Here is an 18,089-nt window from a genome sequence, read left to right on the forward strand (position 1 = left end):
TAGCAAAAAACAGTCAAAAAATGGCAAAAAACAGTCAAAAAATGGCCAAAAACAGTCAAAAATTAACAAAAACGATAATTTTATAATTTTATAATTTTTTTAATCATCCACGAGTTCGTCTATGAGCGTTCGATATGCATTAATGTCCATGATACCGCCTGCAAATAACCGCTTGCAAATATCAGCGGCCTCATTGATTATTTCCGGAGAGTTATTTCCGGCTCGTTTTCCTCCAATTAGTACCTCTAGCCGTGATATATCACTGAGAACATTACCAGGACAAGTAACACTAGCGTTTCCAACTAAGCCGCTGCCTAAATATCCATTTCCAGTTGTTTCTTTAGTTGTGTCCCATTTACCAAGAAATCCAGTTGACTTTTCTTTATCCACTCTACTCAATACCATCTTTTTAAAATCCTCGAAATCATTGCGAATATTTTTTGTGATTTTAAATTTGCCGCGTTTTGCCAGGTATACTTTTTTTATCCAATTCTTGTCATTTTTTATGTACTCTTTATACATTTTGTTTACAGCGTTTTCTCTTAGATCAGGTGAAAAATTCAGCGCGGTGAATCTAGCTAATTCAGTGATATCTAAACTTTTAATTTTATTGTATACATCGTGTGTAAATATACTTTGTGGTGAATATATTTTTTCTATAGTAGCGTCTCCTTCCTCTTCTTTAGTATCACCTTGTCGTTGTAGTTCTTCTAGTACTCGTTCTTTTTGTCGTTGTTGCTGTCCAGTAGTTGTTATATCCACGGGAAGTGTTTCCAGAGACTTTTTTGTTTGTTCGGTCTCTGCTGCTATCTTTTCAAGTACAGGAAGAAGAGGCACTTCTCGTCGCTCGCCCTCCTTAGGAATATCTCCATATATTGCTCGTTCTGTTGCCGCTGTAACATCCTTAGTCGCTTTAGTTACCGGAGCAAATAACTGTTCACTTCCAACAGCAAAATCAGTTTGCATTTGTTGCCGCGTTTGAAGTTTTTCTCTCACTCTGTCTCGTAACGGTATAAACTTTTTAAGCGCTGCTAGCCGCTCTCTGGCTAGCCGAGTAGTAAGTGATTCACCTACCATTATTGTAAATTGATCCGCAATTTTAAATAAAATTTTCTAATTTTCCGCCGAGTCTTTCCATGGTGGCAGAAATATATCGAAGCGAAAGTTGTGTCATTGTGTGTGTATATGGATAGGTAATTAAAAACGTTATAGTATACGACTTTATCGAAAAAAAATAAACCATTACTTTTTCACATCACATGTATATAATGTTACATTGGTATGCCGACTTCGTCACGCGACGTGGGCACAGGTAACTTCAAGCTGAGGCTCCCCACAGGGGTTTCGTCTATAATCCTCCTAATGTTTTTAATCTTACTAGAGATCTCGCGGTGTTTTTCATAAAGCCGCCCGAGTTTTTTTCGTATTGTTTCAACGGCAGTGAATAACCCAATGAATACGCTTACGTCATTGCCATACAGGTTCTCATTAATTGTATGTTGTAATCGTTTTATAAAAGAATACTCGCGGGCTAGCGTAAAACGCCCCCGCTTCGATTGCTCGTTTATAACCTCATAATCGGATAATATTTCCTCGCTGTTGAGCCTATCAGATAATACAATTCCTTGATTTTTTAATTTTGAAATCTCAGTTAATATATTATTGATGTCTTGGGGATCCATATTCTTATAAACATCTTATTTCTAATATCAAAAATTTTAATAAAATTATTGGGGGGTCATTTTTGACCCCGTTTTTTGTATGGACAGTACAATGCCGTAAATCTCCACTCGATGTTGCAGAAGTGTTTGTGGCAGATTACAGGCATATACATATACTTAATTATGGACAGTACAATGCCGTAAATCTCCACTCGATGTTGCAGAAGTGTTTGTGGCAGATTACAGGCATACATATACTTAATTATGGACAGTACAATGCCGTAAATCTCCACTCGATGTTGCAGAAGTGTTTGTGGCAGATTACAGGCATACATATACTTAATTATGGACAGTACAAACAATGACGGGGGCGTGGTTTGCACTCAACCGAACCAAAACGCAACCCATAAAAATCAATCATGGTTGCGTAGTTGGAAAAAACCAACCGCGCACACTATGAATGATAGTGTGTGGGCTGCGTTTTGGTTCGTTTTGAACTTCAACGAAGGGGGCTTTATCCCCTCTCCCCCAATTATATAGAAAAAAAAAAACATCTAACCGTTTCCCGCCAGGCAATTGCCCGCTGTGAGGCGTGAACCCGTAAATTGTTGACTCAAGTTTCATAGTCAAACATGTTTGCATCGAACTACGGACGCACCTAACAAATAACGAGTTTTTAAAAAATATAAGCACGTAGTGCGTTCCAGGTGAACGCGCATAGGTAACTCATTTACATTGAAACAGACGACTATTTGCAATCACGTGACAGCATAACTCTATCATGGCGACTTCGTCATACCCTCACGAGTTATCCCCCTTCAGATATGAAAATCGAATTCTATGTCCGTTTTTACTTGAGAAAGCTGTTTGATATACTCGTTCTGCAACAAATCGTACTGAGGCGCTACAAATGTCAAAATATTTTCCTGCCTCATTCATTGACTGAAATATTTTTTCCTCGTGCGTTGATGTATCAAATGATTTGACGCCCCTTGCTGCTTTTGAGTACTTACCAGTCTGGCCTTTTTTAATATTTTCACTCTGAGAGATAGCTTGCAGATTACACAGTCTGTTATTTTGATAATTAGAATCAATGTGATCAATAACGAGACTATCTTTGATCAATTCGTGGAAACATTCATAGATGATTCTGTGACAGAGATATTTTTTCCCTCCAGCAGTAAACATTAAATACCCGTGATTGTTTTTCCATCCAACCGGTTTTTTTAGTCTGCGGTTTCTAACAATGCCGTCGCAAGATGCCTCGTAATTGACGAGCAGGGGATGTGGCTGAAATTCTTGGTCCATTTATATAATAATACTACTTGTCTAATTTATTATTTGGTTTAATTATAAATCTTTCAACATAGTCTTGGGGGGTTTTGATGACGGAGTCAGCGGTGGGGTCAATGACGGCGTTTTTAATTCGTTTGTCATAATAGCGTTTTAGTTCCCTGTATCGCTTTCCGCCACAATTAATACACAACTGCGATTTTCCTCTTACACCAACGTGACAAACCAAGCACGGGAGGGGGCCAAGAGAACCATTACGAACGCTTTGTAAATGATACCCGCAGAATTCACCTCTACATGATTTATTGCACGGGGTTATCGACCCAATCATCAACCATTTGCATTTATTCATTATACTATATTCTTTTATTTAAATACTTGTTTTAATTATATGGATGAGTTCGAGAGATTAGCAGTAATTAAGCCCTGGAAAAATATTAAATTCAATCTTGATAGAGTCCTCAAGGACGCACCAAAAGCGTTAATAAACGATAAAACCCTGTTGAGTAAAATACGCGATTGTATCGATGAATTCAAGCGTGATGGTGCATCTCATAGTTGGTCAACATTTCGAATTGATGGTGTTGTTGATGCTACCATGAACGACAACCGCGCAGCAACGATAATATCACAACTTGACGGTAAAAGGTATTTCTTCAGAGTAAAATTCATTGTCCGGGTGGAATCAGGCGATTGGATCATACGTGATAAATTTGAACCAGTTCTCAGCGACAAGAAAACAGTCACTGTCAGCCGCGACTCCAAGCCGGGGTTGTTAACCGGAATTGACAGACCATACTATGAACGAGCGTATCCTGAAACAGCAGTTGTTTATGGAATATACCCGCTAAATAAGAAACCTGATATCGGAAAACTGAAACCGATGAAACAGTCAACGGGGATAAATTGTGTAGCAGAACGAATAATAGAGCATTTTACAAATGCATGTCGAGGAAATAAATTGACTGATTTACGACGTAGCAAAATCAACCAGTGGGAACTAACCATAAAAGAGCGTGGAGCGACCATCAGCGACATAGCGAGATTAGAAACGTCGTTGAGATTTCCAATAACCGTTACAACGATAACCGGTGAAGTATTATACGAATCGAAGTATAAATCGAAGGGAGCCCCAATCAAAATTATTGATCATAACGAACACGCATGGACGCCCGCGATCACAATATTTCCACGGGATAGAACAGTAAAGTATATACCCGAAGAATTCTCCCGGGATGGTTTTCTCGCGGAGAGGAAACTATTTGATGCTATTGCCTACTTGTGTAAAAACGACCCTGTATCAGTGTGGTTACTTCGCAGCGCTGAAAACGATGCGGATACCTTTGATCAGTTTGTAAGACCAAACGGCGAATTATATCGCACTGAAGCATTTCACAACAGGATGAAAAAAACCGCCATGGAATTTGAAGAGCATGATGAACAACTGCTAACAAATTGTTTTACGATTCCATCGGTTGTAGCTCATGTTGCAGCAAGGAAAAATGCGTGGAGACCAACGCGCAAGGAATTTCTGCCGGATGTACAATCCAGTTGTTTGGAATACTATCACGGTGGACTATGGAACACTGAATACAGCCACGACGCTATGATCTCGGTTGATATGGTTGCCTGTTATCCAGCGAGTTTTCTCGGGTATGGATCCGCCGCTGAGTACTTTAGACGATTTGGACACCCCAGTCATGAAATGACTCGTGTTGCTATTAATGGACCACTGCCTGATTTTGATTTAACCGGATTCGCTCGCATAGTATCATTTGAATTCGCGGCAGGACTCCATCGCTGTTGCTATATTTGGATCGGTAGACACATGGCTGAAAAGAAGTGGCTGCCAATAGCGCTGCTACGGTATATGATTGATTGTAGCATGCTAGTTTCGTTGATTGTCAGTGACGCGATTATATCATACCGGGCACAGACTGAAGTCTGGTTACCAGAACCGGAGCGTCTAGATAGCATAATTGACGAGTCCAGAAAAAACATTGATGCCGACGAGGAATATATCATCGAATGGTCCAGGAGGATATTTAACCAACGAAACCGCGAGGCAAAAGATCTCGGTAGAAGAATAATTGGTAAGTTCACACAAGGTGGAAAAAACCACGACTACAAACGATATTGCTCACGGCTGATTATAGATGACGCAGAATATGATTTCGTAATCAAGGACGCAGTGGCAAAAAATAGATACGTGAACTGCAAAACAGCTTTCTTGTCCAATGGAACGAGGTTGGGTACAGTTGTTACCTACAGCGATGGAGACAGCCCGGCGTATCCACATTTGAGGGCATCTATGCTGGGTTATGCCGCTATCAATTTATTCTCGATGATAAATAGATTTCCCGATACCGCGGTTAGAGTAGCCGTTGATTCGTTTTATGTTGACGTAAAGTACAAGGAAAACGTAGCCGAGTTTACTAGTCCGGACGAGAGTTGGGGTATATGGAGAATTAAAAATGAAATACGACGCGATTATTCCCCGTCAGCAGATGTCACCGTTGAGAACAACTACTTACGCGGTGATAAATTGTCAGAATGGTCTAATGCACCATCGTGTTCTGATCCAATTTGTAGACATAAAACAGTTTATTTAAGCGGCTGTGGCGGGTCAGGAAAGACGACTCGGGCAATTGAATTATTTCGAACGCGGGCAAGTATAATCGTGCTTACACCGACCCATAGACTAGCGCGAGAGATAAAACAACGAAATGTTGACGCCGTTACTTATCACAGCTTTTTTCGATACAGCGGTGGTGAGTGGACTCCTGATCGAATGGGTGAAAAATTTATTCCTGAGGTTATCATCTGGGATGAGATATGTACTGTTTCGTTAGATACTTTACAAATGTTTCTTGAGTGGTTGCTGCGCGCGAATACAGCGGTGATCATGTGTGGCGACCATGGCCAACCACCACCATTTGTCGGCGAGGGTCCACATGATTGGTTAAGGGGTTTTGTGGACTATTATGAAGAAACCGATACTGATTACCGAGCACTTGATGAACAACTGCGCGAGGTTAAAAAATTAATCAGATTACAGCCGGATAGAGTTCAATGTGAAATAATCCGCGAGGTGATTCCGGAAACGCCGTTAAATGAATTCTGGGAAACATGGAGACCAAACGATTTGATTGTAGCGAGTAGAAAGATAGTCAGAGACACACTTCAGCGGAAGTTGTTTGCGTGGCATAAGGAAAAGTTTCCAACGCGTCCAGTGCCGTTGTGTTATAGACCCGCTGACACACGGCGGCAGAACATTGAAGTTGAAATCCCGGGCCTGACAGAAAAACAAATTCTCGTGCTGAATGATATCGTGCTCGTTGATATCAGCGTCGTCGAGGACGCGCTACGTGCTGATAAATCCCCGTGGACGCTAGGATACGCAACAACAATACATTCCTCGCAAGGATTGACTATCACGGATACAATTGTTTGGATGGTTGATAATCGCATCGAATGGTCGAATCTAGTCTATCTTGCAGTGTCCAGAGTACGGAGGATAAATCAGCTTCGAAGAATTGTTATTGACGAAGCCGGTGACGGAGTCACCGACAACGATGCTAGCGTCATTGATAGAAAACTCTCGGGTTACCGCCAACAGGATAAAAAAAAACAGCGGCGTTTTGATATTGATGCCGAATTAATAATTGCGTTACGACAACAACAGAATAATCACTGCGCGAGTTGCAATTGTGTAATGCGCTGGCGTTATTCGGATAAAGACGCTCGCCAATTTACCGTGGATAGGATCGATAACAGTCTCGGTCATGTCAAAAACAATGTGAGGTTAACTTGTCTTGAGTGTAATAGACGCAACGGCGCTAGTTAAGACCACGCGGGGGTAATTGAGTATCGTCAGGTATCACTTGTAGTTGCTCGCGAGTAAATCCGCGCTGAGGAGCAGTTGAATCCAGTCTGTAGATCGGTGGTCTACCAGTTGATCGTGTTATCGTTGATATGTTATGTGTGGTAACACTCCAAATAGGATCGGTAGCCCTTTTTTTACCGCCTTCAAGCTCTCCTGGTTCATATAGATATCTCACGGTGACATTGCCGAGAATCGGCTTGGAAACGCTATTTATTTTTGATTTTCCGAGTATATACTCGTATTTAATCGCGTCGCTGGGCTTCATGTTGATTGCTCGGGTAATCTCGTTATTTAACGCTGCAATTACGCCTGGCAACCTTTTGACCCATTCACGAGATCGTTTTTCTTGGATGAATTCCTTCGCGTATTGATATCCAAATAACCGTTCAGCGAGAGTCCGATTGAATCGTTCAACAATTGCCTGATCACGATGTAGCGCAGTATGACCTCGTCGTACCGCGACGCTATGATGTTTCAGCGTTGATAAAACAGCGCCGCGAAATTCACTACCGGGATCAACTTGTAATAGATTTGGCCAGCGCAGAGAACCTCTTTGATAAATTCTTTCAAACGCAGCGGCTACTTCAGTTGCTGACTTTGTTTTTAACGGCTCCGCTTGTTTGTATCGACTCGCAACATCAACTATGGTTAGCGCGTATTTGTAACCGTTGTCATGCGGCAAAAATAGTATATCAGCCTGATGAACTTCATTAGGTACGCTGACATCAAAGCGCGAGAAGTTGATTTGTTTAGGCGGTGGTAGATAAATTTGCCATATAGCCTGTTTGGATAACCAATTAGCCGCAGTGGCCTTTGTTACCTTTGCAGCGCTTGCAAGCTTACCAATTGCGGCCTTCCCCTTCCAGTATCCTCTCGGAGAATAATAGATGGATTCCATGTTGTTATTAATTACCAGCGCCCATCATTAATTTACCTTTCATAGCCGATTTTACCAACCATGAGGCCAATTTTTCTTTGACGGATTTATCAGGAATAGCATTTAACGCGTGAATTAATTTTACGTCCGCGATATGACGCTGTTGCAGATCGCTACTTTTGTAAGCAACATCATGAGCATGACACGCCTTATCGATAGCGTTTATTGGATACTCACCGGGTTTGGGCTGATTTTGATCATCGAGTCTGATATCTAATCGTGTTCCGGGGCCACAGTAGCTATATCCTGGGAGGTGCTTTTCTCCTGGATACTTTGCCCACGGTGTTCCGGGGAGTTTTGATAACCTGGCTGCAATATCACCTCCTCGCTTTTTTTTAAAACATCCCCGGGTTTAATAGAAATAAATCTAAATTTCTTTGTACCGCATTGTGCACACTTACCAGTAAGGGCCGATCTGTTATTTCTTGTTGTAGCGGTTGTCATATCATTTGTGCCAGTACGTACTCTACACTTCACACAATATAGATCCATAATTTATGTATAGAGATATGAATATAATTGATTTTTCGGCGACTAAAACAAGAGAACCAGTTAAGCATGTTGCAGCGTTACCAAACTCGATCCGGATGATTATCATCGGACCATCTGGATCCGGCAAGACGCAATTGTTACTCAATTTAATAATGAGATGGATGAAGTGGGATAAGTTGTATTTGGTTGCTCCTAGCGTAGACGATCAACGATGCTACGAGGTGTTAAAAGATTTCAACGAGAATGCATCAGCGATCGCTAAAAAAAATGTTATTGAGTTTATTACAGATATCAATGATGCACCAGGTATTGATGATATTGATGGCGACGTTAACAATCTAGTCGTGTACGATGATGTTATGTTAGACAATCAAAAAAACCCAGCTAGGATATTTTCCAGAGGCAGGCATAAAAACACTGACGTGATATATGTCACTCAACGGTATACTCAGATTCCAAAAGTAATCAGAGATAACTGTAATATTCTTGCTGTATTCAACGGCGTTGATACACACACGCTACGAAATATTTGGCAGACATGGTGCGGCGGTGACATGGACTTCAATGTTTTTCGAAACTTTTTTAGTCATGCTCAGTCGACCCCACATGGATTCGTAACGATAAATTTACATGATCCTCGGACACGATATCGTATCGGACTTGACCAAATATTTGGTTAGTTGTAAATAATTTTCATTGTAAATAACCACTTAGCAGCAGGGGGGGCGATGACATCGACGCGGTCGTCGATGTGCTTACCGGACGCTGACAACGCTGGGGATCGACGCGCAGAAGGTATTAATTAAACCAAATGACGTCACCATCGTGTAAGATGGACCGACGTCGTTTTTTTTTTACCAGCGCTGACTACACCGGATCCGCTGAGTGCAGAAGTAATAATTAAGCCAAATGACGTTTGGACAAAATGTCCGATTCGCCCCCCCTGCTGCTCAATAAATACTTCCTATGACTCTTCAAAGAGAAACAGCTAGCACCAATCACACTTAAAACCTACCATTCCACAATTGCTGGTACACTGCATTATCATGGAAGAGAGGATATCAGACAAACAAAAGACCTATCCAATTTTCTGTTCACTTTTGGTTTCTCATTTCCATTGACATTGGATCTGTGCCAAAGTGAAATCTATCATGGGTACTAACCTGGCTGAACATGACACTATTTGAACCACTCTCAAGGGCTTCATTGGTTCACCTCATATAAGACCTGCCTTCTCACTGCTTTGGTAAGTGGCAGGCAGAATTGGCAAATACATTAGTGGACACGTCTACATATAGTTCTAACAAGTAGCATTAATGATGGTCCCCTGCTTTCATTGCCAAGATTTCCTATGCAGGACACTTCATCTCAAGGTCATCTATAGGATCCAGTGCGAGTTCTGAATACTTGAAGAAGACCAAGCCATTGAATCAAGGGAGATCACACCTCTTCTTACCCTTCACAGATGGAAAAGTTCATATATCAATACAGACACTTTCATCCTGGATAAAGTGGGTTATTCATTCCACATTTCAGAAATAGGCCCATACCAATGAATTGCTTGGCATCTATGCTCATGATATTATGACAGTCACCACAGAAATTTATATGAGCAAAATTGTTCACTATTATCCATGCCATGGTATGGAGATTCTAATACATTTATCCAGCTTTTATCTCAGAGATCTTTCATCCTAAAAGGCTCAACTTGAGCTGGTGAGACCTATAACTATGGCACAAAAGGTTACCTTCCTGGGTTATTCGACAGCTTCATAAGGACATGGTTTTATGTCTGCCACTGGATTTGGGCTTCAAAGCTGCTGCCCAACATTAGAGTCTTTTTTTCCAGTTGGGTTGTCTAGAAACTGTCTCACATACCTAACAGGACCAGAGATGGTCTCTCTGAGAAAGTGGATATTTCTCCCTCCACCTCTCACATATTATCCTAAGGTATTATGATCAGGTAAAGTGTTTGAAGAAACCAGTTTTTCTAGTGAAATATGTTTCTTCAGTAATACTTAGTCATAATACTTATACACCTTCCCAGCCTCCTTGCAGTTATATCGATATTGAGAGTATGCCTTCTACTTCAGTTGTAGCTGCAAAATTCATTGGGTTGGCACTAATCCTGTGTCAAAGGGATATCACCCTATCTAACTGCCACATAGATTGGCAGATAACTTTTAGCTTTTGAGATTTTAAAAAAGTTTTATCTGGGAGGACTTGATTTGTGAGGTAGTAGTAGTTTTCCTAAATTAATATGATTGGGTAAATATTATCAAAGAAATATATTTTACTATAACAAAAATGGTTCTCAAGATTTCTGCCAAGGTTGTCATTTTTGTCATCATATTGTCAGCATATTTGTGTGGTTATACTTATAGATAACTAGATATAACTATCACTTGTAAATAACCAATTATGGCATCATCTACAGTGAAAATTAATTTGACATGTTATACATCCTTCCAGCAATCACAATGGGATGAAACTGTAGTTTCTATATTGACAAGTAAAATACAAAGTCCGATGACTTTTGATAGAAAGAGATAGGGTACTAGGGAGGGATAGTTTGATAAAGGTACAAACAGATAGATTAAGGCTATCACATTATCATTGAAGACCTTTTTATTAAAGAAAAGGAATAATTATATTGATTTTTGGCCTAGAGGATTTAAATCCTTAATACTTATGGTACAGTATGTAGTCTTTATTACCAAATAAAATTTGAATTACGAATAATGGTAACCAACTTTTATTGTCTTGCTAAAATTAGTAACTAAGTAAAACTGCATTTGGTTTTAAAGAGCAGTTTATATGACAAGGGAGGGAACTTAAAATTTAGTTCAATGATTATACCTTATATATTGTTTCACTGACAGTAGTACTTATTTTTATGTTCCTTCTCCATTTTTAGTGGCTAGGCCTCAAATATAAAACTTCAGTTAAGAATTAAACCCTGTGTCTTTAGCAGTAAAGTTTACATATCTCACATAATGACAATTTTAAGTTTGAATTAAATAAGTTTCTAATGTTACACTACACTAAATTTCACTTTCTACACATTCAGAAAATATGAACACTTGGCCACAGCAGTGTTGGGAGAGTGCTACAGTAAAGACAAACAGTTAGCACATCAGCTTGTGGTGAGGCAGCTTAACAATTATGGCAATACCACGCTGTTTACCCTGGCAGATGCCAATGAACTGATGAACTTCATGGGACATGCTTGCTGTCAGACCAAGCTCAATCTCATCTGGAAGGGAAGGATGGCACAGGACACAAAGAGCTGGCTGGTAAAAAGATTAGCAGCTACTTTTGAAGTCTAAGCTTTTATATTGTACATGGATTGCGGTTGAGTTGGAAGATAATGTAAGACTGTAAAAAACATTTATACATCTGCACAAATGATAACTGGGGTCTGTGATTGGAGAGGTAGAAACAGAATGTTAATGCTACAATGTCTGTGTTTATTTATCTTAGTTATCTGGTTTTTGGTGTTTATATGAATGAATCATGATGCATTCAGGCTAAGTACTTTACACTGATGCAAATAATGTGGATTATTGGTACACTGTACAAACTTTACAGTTGAAAATATTGGGACCAGGAATGGAGTTTCAATCAGGATTTTAGGTAGCCTATTATTAGAAACAAGTCAGTTTGTCAGAATGTACAGGCAAATTAACATTTGCAAACATATAGTCTGTTTGATACTTGTAATGACTTGGGGTCTAGTTGCTGAAATCTTGAATCCAAAAGGCTGTATTAAAAAAAGAAGTTCAGTTTATGTTCTCTGGTCATCCATTATGTTATGTAATCAGGGGGAGCAGTATCAATCCTTAATGGACTTCTTGTTATTTAATTAACTTGCAGGTAAAGTGATACAGTTGATCATAGTACATGGGTGTTGCCCAGTCTTGAAAGTGAGGATTTTGGGCTTGGGCATCAGTTATTAATTTTGGGGATACTGAATTAAATACATTTGCAGATGTATTTGGAGAGAAGAAAAAGAATCAGTTATATTTTGCCCGTCAAAAGCAAGTGGAAAGTACAGTAATGATACTCTAGGCCTATAATCAATATTCTCAGGTCCTGTTTTTAAATTCTGAAGTTTTACTCTAGAACATTTACTTTATTTTGAAAGTTTTACAGCATTAGCAAACTGCATATTCAGAGATCTTTCACAATTCACATGACAGCTTCTGAGATCTTTCACAATTTACATGTCAACTCCTGAGATCTTTGACAATTTGCATGACAGCTTCTGAGATCTTTCACAATTCATATGACAGCTTCTGATATCTTTCAAGCTACACATGACAGGTGAGATTTTTCACGCTACACGTAATAGTTTTGAGCTCTTTCACATACCTGAGATCTTTTACACTAAGATGACAGCTTCTGTGATCTTTCATGCTGATGAAATCTTTCACACTACACATGGCAGCTTCTGAGATCTAGGTAATAGTATAATATATGCCTGTATGATTTTTCTTTTTCTTCTTTCTGTTAGATCTTTATTTCCACCATTATCCCTATTGCGATACTAAAGATAAAGTTCAGGAAGGAAAAAGAGGGAAAAAAGCAGTCAGGAGACAAAAACAAGATCGAGCCAGAGACTGATGCATCTGGATCACAAACATCCCAAAACAAGCATGGCAAGGATAGGTTTTCTAAAGTCGGAATATTCACTGATCCATCAAAGAATAAAATTGGTCTATTCAGTGCTGTCTCCTGCTTTTACACAGCCCCTATCACAGTCTTCATTATTCATAATGTAAGTTTCACATAAATATTAATCATAGCACTCAGAATTAGAGGTACTTGCAATTGGTTGATTTGATAGCAAGTCATAACATTACTGTACTCTCAATTGAGCACTTTATATGGGAGACCCAAAAGTCTGATACTTTGACCACTTCCATAAAATATGTTTGAAACCATAATACAATACACTTACTAAAGTTTGAAGGTAGATTTTCATACAATAATCATACTTCATGATTATGACCATATATCTAGTAAAGAATGTGATAGAGGTAATGCAAACAATTTCATCACCTACTGCAATTTTCCAAGAAATTTTGTTAAGGCCATGGAGCAGTGTTCATCTTAATAAATCCTCATAGCCAAATTAATCTCGGTAGTATATTGCAAGTTGTAGCTGTTCTCAAGTCCATATACAATGCTCTTATACTTTTAATCTCCATCTAAACAAAGCAGTCAATTAGTCTGATCTTGATCTTCTTATTGAACAATTGCCAATACCTTTATTGTACTTGGTGGCTTTAGCAGCTGCCATACATTGTTTCCAAACACCATCTTTGCCATTTTAATGATAAGGCATATTTTTATATGCATATTGCTACAGGCTTCTACTCATCCTTGGATCTAACTGGAATCCATCTCTTGATATTTGACTTCTCTTAGGAAGTTGGTGAGAGCTTCCGTGCTAGTGACCCCTTTCCAGAATAGCTTCAAAGTAGTACTCCAAAAAACCATGGAGCTTAGAGCAGAGAGAGATATTGAACAATGCAGATTATGAAATGTTTGTGTATCTCTGTGAATAAAATTTGAACATTGACCATTTTGATAATATAATAGATCCATCATTTACAAATATGCTTCAGATATTGCTGGGTATACAATACATACCAACATTTTCAGCAATTCCTAAATTTGGCAATAAACCCTGGTTGATGATGCATGCAAAGATACCATCATGGAATTTAAAAAGGTGATTAAAATTTCAATGGAAATCAAATAACTGAAAATCTGAGTAAATTCTGTATGTACCAATCAGAAGCATATTATACCATTATAAAGAGCAAGATGAAAACACAAAGATCCTTGTCTCTAGGCTGAATGCTTGCTCCTCAATTAAATCTGTATGGAATATGAACTGAAAACGCATCAATAAAAAACAAAGAGCTGCATCATACATTTTAAAAAACATTCTGATAAATTGGTCATGACCTTGCCAGAAATCTCTGATTCACTGGGACAAATATTCTCAAAAATCTCCTCACAAAAATAATGATTCTGAAAATCTATGCCATGTTAAAAATCTAAAAGGTAAGGCTCCTCAAAATGTCAGATCAGTAAATGCTGACAATTACAATATCTCTTTCACTCAGTCTAAATACAAGATATTCTTGATGGAGCTCGTTGCACTTCATCAAGACCAGTTGATGTCCAATTGAACATTTGAAACATTTACCTGATACAGCTCTCAATACACTTGGACAGTCATAAAATATACAGAATTGTGATATCTTGATACTACTACCTAAGCCTTAAAAAGACAATGCAGACCATTCTTGTATCATTTACATGATGTATTTGAAAACCATGGATTGAGTGATAAATGATAGACTCCTCTGGTACCTTGAGTCCAACAAACTACTATCAGACATAATATTTAGTGTTGCTTCAGATGTCTGAGAAGTACAATAAACTATTTATTAGGCTCTAAACATTTATTAGAGAAGCTTTCATGAAGAAAGAATACATAGTTTGCATCTTTTTGTACTTGGAGAAAGTCTATAATATCAGATGAAAGCATGGAATAATGAATGACCTATTGAACCTAGTCTAATGAACCTCCTGCCTAACTTTATATCCAAGTTTTAAATGAAATTATAGAGTTAAGGAAGATTCAACCCTTTTTGAAATGTATCCCTAGAATATGGTGTACCTCAGGGTGACATATTGTCAGTCATCTTATTCAACATCAAAAATTAACACCAAAGTACAGTGTCATAATTCAGGAAATTAGTAAACATTTTTTGATGAGTTTTTGGATCTATTATAGATCAAGGAGTATCCATGTTATCGATTGTCAGCATTAGATAAGCTTAAAAGAGTTCAGAAATGGCCAGAAGAAAACAGATTCAATTTTTCAAAATCAAAAATTGTAAGCATGTACCTCTCACAGTTTCATATAATTCATGATGATCCTCAAACTCTGTCTTTATGGTTCTTTTATCCCTGTTTTGGAGGAGATCACATATTTAAGGCTTATTTTTTTTTAACCATAAACCAAGTTTTCTTCTGCCTGTTGGATACCTGAGGAATAAATGACAGAGCCCTGGATTTAATACAAGTCATGGAAATAGATTGGGAAGCAAACTAGACGATCCTAATATACATGTATTTAGTGAGCTGAAAACTTGAATATGGGCTGACTGTGTATGGATCAGCTTTTAAATCTTGCTTGATCCAATACACAAAAAGGACTTTTGAATTTGTCTGAAAGCTTCTGGAACTTTTGAAAAAATCTCAATGTTGGGACAAATGAAACATTACTTTATCTCAGCTCAGATTAACCCTTTACCTCATAAAGCATAGTTACAAAGTGCAGAGCACTATAAATAGAACACCTGTTACCTAGTCGACCCCATATGCATAGGCCTACCTGTAAACTGTTAAGCAATGTAGTGTATGTTACGTTTAATAACAATTTTAACCATTACACATTTTTGGTACACATCTATTATATGTGGAAAAATTTAAGAGTAAAGTCTGATTGTTATAGCTGTGTAATTATTTTTCACGGAAGAATTTTTTATGTGCTTTAAAATCTTGAGAGAACTCATTCACTGTCATGTCAGTAAGGCCGCGTGACCAACCGTAGCTGCCATTTCTCATACTCGAAATTTACAAGTTTTTCATCTGCGTCTACATCACTAAGTCATCTGAATTTGATAATTTATAAAAACTAATTGCTGCCTACATCAATATCAGAGCCTTTATCAAGGTTATTGAATCTTTCATAGTTGTGAGTCTAATCATGAAAACTTTGTAAGTATTGAATGAAATCCGTGACTGCCATTTTGGAGAGTGGAGATTACGACCCAGTTACTTTAAATAGCAGATATTGACCAGTGCATAAACAGTGACCACGTGATCTAACGTAATTGTCATTCGCAGAAATGAATGTGTATCTAATAGGGGGTTTTCCCTGAAGGTGGTGCTACGAAAACCGGCTTAAAATGGCCGATGCTTACAGCCGACATCAAAAGGCGATTCCATGCGACTTGAATAGAGGCGTCAAAAGGCGCTTCCATGCGAATGGTGCAGAGGTGTCCAAAGACGCTTGCATGAGGTAAAGGGTTAACAAAATAAACTCTTCAATATACTCCCATACTGCCTTCTAATCCATCAAATCTTGTATATGATAGTGTATTTAAGACCAAATACCATAATTTGTACACTCAGAAACCAAATTACATTCCACCTTTTGACATACTTATACATCCTCACATAGAAGCAGCAAAAACATTATTGCTAAATTCTGTCTTTGAAAATTACCACTGTCGTTACCAAAACCAAAATGTCATCAACAAATCATCTCTTTTTTGAAAAGCAAATTCAATAAAATCAGAGCACGATATCATGCCTATGTGCCCTTGTATACTGACAGTTTAGAAGGTAGAGGCAAGATGTTAGTGGCTGCTGTTGCATCATTCAGTGGCACCTCCATCTCGATATGGGTACAGGATAAATTCTCCATTAAATTACAGCCTTAGTTACTTAGATCTCTGAACTACATTGAAACCTCCCAAAGGCAAATTTCATCACCTTATTGGATTCCTTTTCCACACTGAAGCCATATGAAATTTTAATTTGACAACTTGTTAATATCTAAAATCTTATAGAAACATGGTTTGCTCATACAGTCTGAAAAATGTATTCTGTGCTGTTGGATGCCTGGTCATACTGGAATAATGGAAATGAATTGGCAAAATGTGCAGCCAAAGCTGCACTGCATTTATTCATTTCCAAAAGGAAGATTCCATGTTCTGACCTCCAGTATTGCATAAATTAGCATGGTTCTTCATGCTTGGCAAAATATATGGAATGAAAATTAGACGAACAAGCTTCAAGACATTAAACCCACCATTAGAGAATGCCATGACTAATACAGAAGATATTGCTGAAATGAGGTGAGATGAGATCTCTATCATCTGAATCATTAGTGGATTTAAATTGGCATCATTTCCCTGTAGTGAGCTATATATTTGTCCTTTTCACGGTCACGTCTAAGAGGAATTACTGGATTCCCCAATTGTGTGTATATTGACTGAAAATGAAAACATGCATTCTTGTTAAGTTCTTCAGTCACACACACATTTTTTGAGTAGAGAAATAAGATGTTCTCTCTTGCTCATTCAGAGCAATAGAAATAACATACACAAACAGGATTTTTCAACTTGTCTGCTCCGCAGTGAGGTATATTCTTTGTGTATCAATAAAAGGTATAGTTCAGAATCTGTGAAGTTACACTTAAGTATGTGACAGACATGTGTTATTTGCTTGATTCAGCAGAAATTACAAAGATACTGAATGATTCACTAAAGTGCTTATTTCCTGATTTTTTTAGAAGTAGGGTTACTTGCAAGACACTTATCTATTTGACATCAACTGATCAGGAGCATGCTTTGCCCAGAAACAAATTAAAGGAAACTTTAAATTGCCTCTGAAAATTAAAAAGTCTCTTGTTTTTATTTTTATGTAAAAATAGTGATCATGCTATTCAATTGTTGAATCCGAAACATTGATAAAGTTCAATGATCAGAGCTGCCAGATAAATCAATTGATGGATAAATTTGTATGTGTTGGTAAAAAATACATATTTTGAAGTTTTTTTCCATAGTAAAGAGAGATGTTGATTATTTTACAGTAACTTGCTTGAGAGACTTTTTATAAAGATGGCACAGACTTTTTCAACCATATGAAGCTAGACATAATTGATATATACTCAAAACTAGCAATTTGTATTCTTCCAAGTTGGTGGAAGGAGAAAGTTTTATAT

General features: G+C 38.1%; 1 protein-coding gene across 2 annotated transcripts in view; it reads left to right on the forward strand.

Moving 5' to 3' along the window:
* Positions 1-18,089, forward strand: part of LOC149803825 (transient receptor potential cation channel subfamily M member-like 2) — a 263,431-nt gene that overhangs the window by 158,830 nt on the left and 86,512 nt on the right. For both annotated transcript variants that reach the window (XM_089953643.1, XM_089953644.1), the window contains 2 exons: positions 11,340-11,565; positions 12,786-13,049. In XM_089953643.1, coding sequence (XP_089809769.1) covers positions 11,340-11,565; positions 12,786-13,049 — 490 coding nt within the window. The remainder of the gene's footprint in view (positions 1-11,339; positions 11,566-12,785; positions 13,050-18,089) is intronic.

Source organism: Sinohyriopsis cumingii, chromosome 3 (assembly GCF_028554795.1).
Source record: "Sinohyriopsis cumingii isolate HCF-2022 chromosome 3, ASM2855479v2, whole genome shotgun sequence".
In the NCBI taxonomy this organism is placed as follows: Eukaryota; Metazoa; Mollusca; class Bivalvia; order Unionida; family Unionidae; genus Sinohyriopsis; species Sinohyriopsis cumingii.